General features: G+C 41.7%; 1 protein-coding gene across 1 annotated transcript in view; it reads right to left on the bottom strand.

The window, feature by feature from the left end:
* Window positions 1-45: 45 nt before the first annotated feature.
* The window catches only part of PRSS38 (serine protease 38), a 35252-nt gene continuing 24140 nt past the window's right edge, over window positions 46-11157 (bottom strand). The window contains exons 4-5 of the mRNA XM_006923367.1: window positions 767-906; window positions 46-300 (exon numbers count right to left, since the gene is read on the bottom strand). Coding sequence (XP_006923429.1) covers window positions 46-300; window positions 767-906 — 395 coding nt within the window. The remainder of the gene's footprint in view (window positions 301-766; window positions 907-11157) is intronic.

Raw genomic sequence — 11157 nt, 5'->3', positions numbered from 1 at the left:
ACAGAGGCATGGAGAATGGGGAAGAGAAGGTGGGGGGCCCCAGCCTCACAACATTGGCAGGATAACCAGTATGGTCACAAGGACACTGACAACAGCCCCCAGAGTGGAGGAGAGGGCGGGGAGGGGCTGCGGAGGTGGGGGTGTGTGTTCCACCTGATGATGGATCCATGCTGAGAAATAAGAGACTCGGGCATAAACTGCAGGATACATAGGGAACATGCAACCACGGCCCCAGCTCACTATTCCAATTTGCACCCAGATGTGGTTAAATTCACAGACGAGTGGACCCCCAGAGTCACCCTGGAAGAAAAGAGGAGTTTCCTGTGAACCTGGAGACAGGGCCTGCTGCTGCCTCCTGCATGAAGGTGGCCCACTGCCCACCCTGCAGGGCCAGGCCCAGAGCCCCTTCACTCTACAACCCCAGCTTGCCAGTACCAGGCCCTGCTACAGGCTAACAGGGCAAATGCCACAGGGCAACAGTTTGTGCACAGGGCAAGTGCACAGACACGTGGGCTGCTCCACTGGCACTGGAGTCTGTGGGGCACTGGGCACTGACTGGGGCCTGTGTCCCATCTGCACATAAGCTACCCTGAGGTTTCCTGCCCAGCCTATGGCTGCACAGTGATGTGCTCCCAAGCCCCACAGGGGCCAAGCCTTCAGGGACCCCCCCCCCTCACCTACTCAGTAGAAGTGTCCACGGTGGCTTAAAGCAGATGAACACGTGAAAGCCCTGGGCTTGGCTCCCTGTCCCCACAGTGGGACGCACCTCGCACATGGTCTTCAAATTCCCGGGATCCCCAGCACACATCATGTCTGGCAGAAGGTATGTGTGTCCATAGAACACCTGGCACAGGGCAAATGGGATCAGAGGCAGCTGCACCTCCTGCAGGTAGTCTGAGGTGTCACCTGTCAGAAAGAAGCCAGGCCCAGTGAGAGGTCCTCCCAAGACTGCTCCCCAGGACATGCCCACCCAACCCCGAGCCCTGGTGGGCTCACCCAGCAGCTTCTTCTCTTGCTCTTGCCCTCCACTGCTCCCCTGTCTGCACTGGGACTCAGGCTTTGGTCAATGAAGTGTGAATATAAATGGCACATGAAACTTTCTAAGAGAGGGATAAGAGCCATGACCCATTTGAGCTCATTCCTTTCCCACTGCTGCAGCTTGAGTGCAAATAGCTCCATCAGCTCAGTACCTGGTGGACTTTGGGACTGACACCATGTATACAAGAGCAGAATCCCTGAGATTTGTGAGGTGTCACCCCTGTGTCCTCTCTATGCTGAGGGATATGGTAGTTGGTCCTAGAAACCTTGAACTTTCCTACAATGTGTGAGTGGGTCCCATGGCTCCAAGCCAACCTGATGAGAAGGAGTGGGCCCCACAGGCCAAAGATCTTCTGACCAGGGTCGAAGAGGGGCTGTATTTGGGGAATCAGTTTCAGAGCTGATGGAACTGACGCATGTTTACCTTGAGGGGAAGAGACGGAAAGCAGAACATCAGCAGTGTCTGTGGTTGCTGCTGGCTGTGTTGGCAAGGTGATAGCAGGAAAAGAAGCACAGAAGAATTAGATGGTGCCCACAGGAATGCAGAGCAGTAGTGAGTCCCTGGACTCAGGGTGCCATGCTGGAAGAGGCCGCCCCACAAAATGCAGTTAGGAAACTACTCTGAATTCAACCACCAAGCCAGCTAAAAATCTGCCAGAGGCTGTCCATTGTGGCCGTGGGGGGTGAGGGAGGATGGGTAATGAGAATGGGCCTGCCCTCTCTCCATAAGCAAGAGGTAAATGTGTCCACATAGGAGGCACTCATTTTCCCACCTGACACAAGACAGGGCAGGGCTGTGGTCCCTGAGAAAAGAGGATAGGCAAGATCTGCAAGGGCCCCACCTCCTGCCTGGGGCACTTTCCAGGTGCGAAGTACAAAGAGGGGCACGGGCAGCTGGAGTTTGAAAGGTCATGCCAGGAGGAGGATGCTCCATAAAGAAAGAGCCCCAGAAGCGCTCAGGGTCCACAGTCTGCTGCTGGACCCTGAGCCAGGTCTGCAGAAGGTGCAATTCCACGAGGAGGGCAGAGAGTGGCCCAGGTTGGAGCTGGGAGGTTGAGTTCCAACCAGCCAAAAGTGGAGAGTCTCAAGGGATACCAAAGACACTGGAGGAGACAGAGTAGAGTGGGGGGAAGTAACCTCATCATGCTCACATGGATGCTAAGGCCACACAAAACCAGGCTGATAGAGGACCATAGTGATGAGCCTGGCACAAGCTGTTTCACTTTTGATAGGGCACAAAGGAATAGGTATAAGACAGACATGGATGGGAAGAAGTCAGCTGCAATTTCAGTGAGTTCTTCAATGCTGGAAGCGTGTTAGCTCAAGATAATGGGAAACCATAGGAGAGAGGTTTGCAGCCACAGGGAGTCTTTCCCTGGGTCTCCACTCCTCGTGAGAAATCCTGGGAGTAGAGCAGGGACCAGAGAGCAGGGCCCCTCAGTACAGGTGTTCAGGAGATGCCAGCTGCCACTGGGCACCCAGAAAACACAACCTGTTTCCCTTCTTGCATGGAGCAGAAGCCTTCCATCAGTGGGGACACTATACACTCCTGCACCAGGGCCTGGCACAGGCGCACTGCTCTGGAGGAAGGGTAGAAACAAGACCTGTGCCCTGAAAAGCCTCTGGGCCCAAGAACTGTACCAGTACCAGAGGTCTGCCTGTTCTACCTGCTACTGCAGGCATGGAGTCAGCTGCCACGAGGGCAAGAAGATAGAACAATTACAGACATTTACTTACCTCTGACACACCATGAAATACATGAAGTGAAACCCCGCAGAACTGAAGGGAGAAATAGACAATTCTACAATAATGGTTGGAGATGTCAGTATCTCACCCTTAATAATAGCAAGAACAACCAGACAGAAGACAAGGAGATAGAGGACTTAAACAACACAATAAACCAGCTGGATCTAACAGACATTTACAGAACACTCCACTCAACAACAACATACGCATTTTCTCCAGTGCACACGGGGCATTTTCTAGGATAGACCATATATCAGGCCACACATTAAGTCTTTTTAGATTTTAAAAGATAGGACAAAAGCTTCACAACATTGGACTTGGCAATGATTTCCTGATTATGACACCAAAAGCACAGGTAACGAAAGAATTATCCAAATTAACATCCAAAATATATGGAAAACTCTGAAAATTCAACAACCACAGAACAACTAACCTGATTCAAAATGGGCAAAGGACTTTAATAGATATTTATTCAAAGAAGCTACAAATAACCAATAAGGGTGTGAAAAGATGCTCAACATCAATCATTAGGGAAAAGCAAATAAATGCCATGAGATAGCACTTCACACCCATTAGAATGGCTACTATCAAAAAACAGAAAACAACAAGTGTTGATGAGGAGCAACTGAAATCCTGTGCACTGTTGGTGGGGATATAAAATGGTACAGCCACTGTTTTTGCAGTATGGAGGTTCCTCAAAAAACTAGAAATAGAATTACCATTTGATCCAGCAGTTCCACTTCTGAGTATATACCCAAAAGATCTGATAGCAAGGCCTTGAAGAGATATTTGCACACCCAGTTCATAGCGGTATTATTCACATAGCTAAAACATGGAAGCAAACCAAATGTCCACTGACCAGTGAATAGATTACCAGAATACGGCATACACATACTATGGAATATTAATTAGCCTTCAAAAGGAAGGAAGTTCTATAATATGTTACAAGGATGAATCTTGAAGATCTTGTGCTAAGTGCAATAAACCAGTTACAAAAAGACAAATACTGTCTGATTCCACTTATATGAGATTTTAGAGTAGTCAAAATCATAAAGACAGAAAGTGCATAATGGTGGTTGCCAGGGTTGGTGGGAAGGGAAATGGGATTTACTGTTTAATGGATATAGAGTTTCAGAATTACAAGATAACAAGAATTCTAGAGATACCTGCAACTAATATAAAATAATTCTGAATGTCAACTCTAATTAAAAAATAAAAATTAAAAAAAATAATTCTAGTGATTGTTGGTGGCGATGGCTACACAATAACGTGACTCTATTTAATACCACTGAACTGTATACTTAAAATGGTTGAGATGGTAAATTTTATGTTATGTGTATTTTAACACAATACAAAAAAAAAGCGGGAGTGGGGGAAGCTTTGTGTTGAAAAGTTCCCTCAAATGGAGGCGAGCCAGAGGATTGAGGTGGGGCGGGTCCACTAAGTAGATACGAGTTACTGTCAATGTCCCAATTTCTCGTTTGGTGTGTACATGGGTGTACATCACACTGTTACAAACAAACATAAAAAAAGGGCCATGCATGAACCAGTGACAAATGTTTTCTTCGAACCAAAAATTGGGATGACTCCAACTCTGTGCCCCTAAGGGCCAAAGAAAGAGACAGAGCAGACATGTGAAATGACACTGATCCCTGAGGAGGAGAGTGGGTGGGGTCAATTCCGGGAAGGGATGCTGGAATAAGAGCCCCTGGGAGGGCAGGTATGATCCGAACCTATGTGCGCCCTCCATCCCTGCACTCTCACAGACACCGGGGTCCAGATGGTTTTAAGATTAAACTGGGGGACAAGTATTGTTGCTAGGAGGAGAGTGGTCTCGGTTTCAGAGTAACCTAAATTTGGGCTTTGAGTCATTTGTTTCCTGAATGTAGTTAAAAATGAGACTATTGAAAATGATGTTTGAGGATTACTGAAGATTTAAAGCAACAATAATGCCCATATAATATGCGGAAGTAAAATACCGAACACTCGCATAAGGAGCTGAAGGGGAAATGGAGTTAGACTTTGTAAAGTGTGTTCATATCATATGTTAAGGGGTAAACTACCAAATCAGAGGACATAACTTCATCCATGGATCCAGTTCTCTATGGCTTCCCACATCTCTACCCTTTGCCATGTGTCTCTGTAGTCACTCCCATCGGGAGCTGGGATGGTCTCGTTTTCCCAATCCTCAGGCCTGAATTTTGCCACATGACATGCTTTGTCGGTGGGATGGATTTGAGCAGACTTGTTGCAAGCAGAGGCTTGGAAAGTGTTGTGTTCCTCCACCACTGCCGTGGACATGGCCCCTGCTGGACAATGAGAGACACGTGCATCAGAGTCTGGCGAGCCAGCTCAATCTATCACAGGCTGCTCAAACCACGTGGGCTGACGAACGAATGCCTACTACCGTACACACCTGGTTTTTATATTTCAGAGTAATGCAGTGTTACGGTGGTAATAGATAAATGACACAGAACTCGGTACCTAGAAATTGGGGGTTTCCATAAAAATAACAAAAAATATGGCATTGGTTTTAGGACCTGGTGAATAGACAAATGAAAAGAAAATGGACTGAGGAGGTTGGGAACATGGCGGCCCATGTTATGAAATGGCAAACCAGTTGCCAGTGGTAATCTGGAGGATAGAAAATGTATTTCATGAATTTGGGAAACATGGCAAGATAACTTCCAGGCAGAATTATGAAAGTGAAGCAGTTGCTTCTGGTCACGTATAAGGTATACGAAAAAGATGAACTCAGAATAAAACATGCCAATTCTTGAGCAGAGAATGGACGGTATATAAAGAAGACGGGGTCAGCAAACCTCTCATAAGGGACTGGGCTCTACAGGCTGATTCATCTCTGCAGCAGGTACGCAGTGCTGCCGCTGGAGCAGAACAGCCACAGACGATATGCACCTGCGTGAGTGTGCTCGTGTTCAAATAAAAATTGAGTTATGGATGCAGAACTTCGAGGTTTATATAATTTTCATGTTTCATGAAATCATCTTCTTTTGGTTTTCTGTCAACTATTTTAAAAATGTGAAAACCATCACAAGCTTGCAAGCAACACAGAAAGCATTGGGCGGGATGTGGCCTATGAGCCCTAGTTTGCTCGCTGATCCCTGTGAGAGAGGCTGTGTTCTCTGGACTGGAGATGAGATTGCTTGGTCTCAATCAAGGGTGTGGCTGTCAGCATCTCTGTGAAAACCTTGAAAGAAGATGGTGCCTGGTAGATGCTTCTTGCTGGACAAAAGAGACTCTAGAACTCTAGGGTCCCATAGTGCCCTAACTAACCAGAGAGGTGGTGACTGAATTTAGAGATGCAGATCTCAAAAGAATGGGGGGGCTGTAGCTTGGGAAACTCAGAAAATTGTTTAAAGACGTGTAAAAGTGTAATCTGTAAAAGGTAGTGAGACGTTCAAAATGGTGAAAGGTCTCTGGGCCTCCAGGATAGGCTGGGAAAGTTACTCAATGCAGGGTTTTTCGAGGCTCTTTTAAGAAGTAGCCAAGAAGGATGTCTTAGAGGATAGTGCCAAGAACCATGGAAAACAGTGAGTCATTCGAATCTTGGCAGGTTTATTGTAGAAACTGGGGAACTGATTCTAAATTCACATGGAAATGCAAAAGACCCCAAATGCCCGTGATGATCCCGAAGATGTGAAACAGCTGTGGGGAATGTGTACCACCAGACTCATCATATAGCTACAGCGCTTTGGCACCGCACAGACCTCAGCAGCAGTACAGGAGACCCACACACATATGATCACACACATTTGACAAAGGTGCTAATACACTTCAGTGGGGGAAAGGAGGTCTTATCGACGAATGCTACTGGACAAAGTGGATATATATACATGAAAAAAAGTGATCCTTATTTTTTTCCTCACATCTCATGCAAAAAATTAATTTTGATATATCCTATAAATAAACATAAAATTTTAATTCATAATGCTTCTAGAATAAATAGAAAAAATCATCATCATGACTTTACAGGAGAGAAATTTTCATAAACATGATACAAAAGGCCCTATGTATAAAAGGAAAAACGTGATAAATTGGACTTTGTCAAAATTAAAAACTTTTTCCAATTAAAGAACATATTAAGAAATTTAAAAAGCCAAGCCATAGTCTAGCAGAGAATATGTCAAAGTAGGTGTATCCAGAATATATAAAGAACTACAAATCATAAAACCTCAAGAAGCTATCACTACACAATGATCAGCGCAGCTAAAGTGAAAAAGACTAACATTGTCAAGTGTTGGCCGTGATGTGGAGCAACTCATGGTCTCATACATTGCCAACCGAAATGTAAAATACACAGCCAATGTAGAAAGCTGTTTGGCAGTTTCTAATAAAGTTAAATTTCCCCCTACTCTATAGCCAATATACTCTACTCCTAAGTACATCCCCAAGAGAAACAGGTATGTGTGTTTACCAAAAGACTCGTACTATAATATTTGTTGCAGATTTAGTTATAGATTTAAAAACTGGAAATGACCTAGATGTCTATCTATAGGAATATGGATAGAAGAAATTTTCCTATGTTCATACAATGGAACACTAAATGACAGAAAAACAAGATAAACTATGATATGAACAAAATGAGTGACTCAAAAACAGTAGAATGAGAGAAAGAAGACAGACACAAAGGAATCCACGCTGTATGATTTCATAAACATGAAGCTTAAGATGAGGAAGATCCACTGCCAAATCAAAAATCATGAAGATTTACCTCTGTGTTTTCATCTAAAAGTTTTATAATTTTAATTCTTACACTAAGGTTGTTGATCCATTTAAATTTTCGTATATGTTGTAAAGCAGGGGTTAACTTCACTCTTGTCTGACCACTATTTGTTAAACAAACTATTCTTTCCCCCATTGAATGAACTTGGCACCCTTGTCAAAAATCTATTGGCCATCAACATGTAGGTTTATTTCTGGACTTCCAGTTCTATTCCATTGGTCTGTACGTCTGTCCTTATGCCAGTACCATGTTGTTTTCATTATTGTAACTTCGTAGTAAATTTTGACATTAGGAAGTGTGAGAACTCCAACTCCAGTATTCTTTTTTTCACGATTGCTTTGGCTATTCAGGGTCCCTTCTAATTCGATATAATTTTGAGGATCAGCCTTTTCATTTCTGTAAAGCTTTGGAATTTTGATAGAGATTGCATTAAATATGTAGATCACTTTGGGTAGTGCTGACATCTTAACAAGATTAAGTCTTCCAACCCAGGATGTGAACTGTCTTTACATTTATTCACATCTTTTAAAATTCCTTTCAGCAATGTTTCGTAGTTTTCAGTATACATATCTTTGACCTCCTTGATAAATTTGGTCAGTAATTTTTCTTTTGGATGTTGTACATGGAATTTTTTTCTTAATTTACTTTTTCAATTGTTCATTAATATGTCCAGAAACGTTCAAAATGGTGAAAGGTCTCTGGGCCTCCAGGATAGGCTGGGAAAGTTACTCAATGCAGGGTTTTTCGAGGCTCTTTTAAGAAGTAGCCAAGAAGGATGTCTTAGAGGATAGTGCCAAGAACCATGGAAAACAGTGAGTCATTCGAATCTTGGCAGGTTTATTGTAGAAACTGGGGAACTGATTCTAAATTCACATGGAAATGCAAAAGACCCCAAATGCCCGTGATGATCCCGAAGATGTGAAACAGCTGTGGGGAATGTGTACCACCAGACTCATCATATAGCTACAGCGCTTTGGCACCGCACAGACCTCAGCAGCAGTACAGGAGACCCACACACATATGATCACACACATTTGACAAAGGTGCTAATACACTTCAGTGGGGGAAAGGGGGTCTTATCAACGAATGCTGCTGGACAAAGTGGATATATATACATGAAAAAAAGTGATCCTTATTTTTTTCCTCACATCTCATGCAAAAAATTAATTTTGATATATCCTATAAATAAACATAAAATTTTAATTCATAATGCTTCTAGAATAAATAGAAAAAATCATCATCATGACTTTACAGGAGAGAAATTTTCATAAACATGATACAAAAGGCCCTATGTATAAAAGGAAAAACGTGATAAATTGGACTTTGTCAAAATTAAAAACTTTTTCCAATTAAAGAACATATTAAGAAATTTAAAAAGCCAAGCCATAGTCTAGCAGAGAATATGTCAAAGTAGGTGTATCCAGAATATATAAAGAACTACAAATCATAAAACCTCAAGAAGCTATCACTACACAACGATCAGCGCAGCTAAAGTGAAAAAGACTAACATTGTCAAGTGTTGGCCGTGATGTGGAGCAACTCATGGTCTCATACATTGCCAACCGAAATGTAAAATACACAGCCAATGTAGAAAGCTGTTTGGCAGTTTCTAATAAAGTTAAATTTCCCCCTACTCTATAGCCAATATACTCTACTCCTAAGTACATCCCCAAGAGAAACAGGTATGTGTGTTTACCAAAAGACTCGTACCATAATATTTGTTGCAGATTTAGTTATATAGATTTAAAAACTGGAAATGACCTAGATGTCTATCTATAGGAATATGGATAGAAGAAATTTTCCTATGTTCATACAATGGAACACTAAATGACAGAAAAACAAGATAAACTATGATATGAACAAAATGAGTGACTCAAAAACAGTAGAATGAGAGAAAGAAGACAGACACAAAGGAATCCACGCTGTATAATTTCATAAACATGAAGCTTAAGATGAGGAAGATCCACTGCCAAATCAAAAATCATGAAGATTTACCTCTGTGTTTTCATCTAAAAGTTTTATAATTTTAATTCTTACACTAAGGTTGTTGATCCATTTAAATTTTCGTATATGTTGTAAAGCAGGGGTTAACTTCACTCTTGTCTGACCACTATTTGTTAAACAAACTATTCTTTCCCCCATTGAATGAACTTGGCACCCTTGTCAAAAATCTATTGGCCATCAACATGTAGGTTTATTTCTGGACTTCCAGTTCTATTCCATTGGTCTGTACGTCTGTCCTTATGCCAGTACCATGTTGTTTTCATTATTGTAACTTCGTAGTAAATTTTGACATTAGGAAGTGTGAGAACTCCAACTCCAGTATTCTTTTTTTCACGATTGCTTTGGCTATTCAGGGTCCCTTCTAATTCGATATAATTTTGAGGATCAGCCTTTTCATTTCTGTAAAGCTTTGGAATTTTGATAGAGATTGCATTAAATATGTAGATCACTTTGGGTAGTGCTGACATCTTAACAATATTAAGTCTTCCAACCCAGGAATGTGAACTGTCTTTACATTTATTCACATCTTTTAAAATTCCTTTCAGCAATGTTTCGTAGTTTTCAGTATACATATCTTTGACCTCCTTGGATAAATTTGTCAGTAATTTTTCTTTTGGATGTTGTACATGGAATTTTTTTCTTAATTTACTTTTTCAATTGTTCATTAATATGTCCAGAAACACAACTGATTTTTGTATGCGTTAATCCTGTACTCTGCAACTTTGCTTAATTTATTATTGTCTAGTTTTTTTTTATGGTTTATTAGGATTTTCTATATGTAGGGTCCTGTCATCTGTGGAGAGAGGTAGTTCTATTTCTTCACTGTCAATTTGGAAGCCTTTTATTTCCTTTTCTTGCCTAATTTATCTGTCTAGAGTCTAGTACAAAACGGAATACCAGTGGTGAAAGTGGGCATATTATCTCACTCCTGATCTTAGAGGTAAGCATTCAGTCTTCTTCCACTGAGTATGTTAGCTGTGGGTTTTTCATAAATGCCTTAATTAGGAGGAGATAGATAAGGGTAAATGAGGTAAAATATATGGTGATTGAAGGAAATTTAACTTTAGGTAGTGAACACAATGCAATATATGTATGATGTATTATTGAATTGTATACTTGAAACCTATATAATTTTATTAACCAGTGTCACCCCAATAAATTTAATATAAAGTAAAAATAAAAATAAAACATAAATGTCCTTAATCATGTTGAACTTTCCATTCTTAGTTTTCTATGTGTTTTTTTAAATCACGAGAGGATGTTGGATCCTGAAATACTTTTTAAAAAATTTTATTAGTATCAAGTATACAGTGCATTGGTTAGACATTTGTATAATTTATAAAATGATCCCCCTAATTGCTCTCTCTCTCCTCTGGCTCTCCACCTAGCCATTACATTACTGCTGACTGTATTCCCTATGCCGTGTTCTCCATTCCCATGACCATCTATCAACTACTAATTTGTGCTTCTTTAACCCTTCACCCCATTCTCCCTGTCCCCCAGCCCCTCTACCCTCTGTCCATCATCAGATTATCCTTTATATTTGTGAGTCTGTTTTTGATTAGTTTGTTCTTTTTGTTCCTTAGATTCTGCATATAAGTGAAATCATATGGTATTCTTCTGTC

The sequence above is a fragment of the Pteropus alecto genome, unplaced genomic scaffold, assembly GCF_000325575.1.
Source record: "Pteropus alecto unplaced genomic scaffold, ASM32557v1 scaffold78, whole genome shotgun sequence".
Classification (NCBI taxonomy): domain Eukaryota; kingdom Metazoa; phylum Chordata; class Mammalia; order Chiroptera; family Pteropodidae; genus Pteropus; species Pteropus alecto.
The sequence above is the reverse complement of the archived record's forward strand: the minus strand, read 5'-3'. Positions and strand labels throughout refer to the sequence as shown.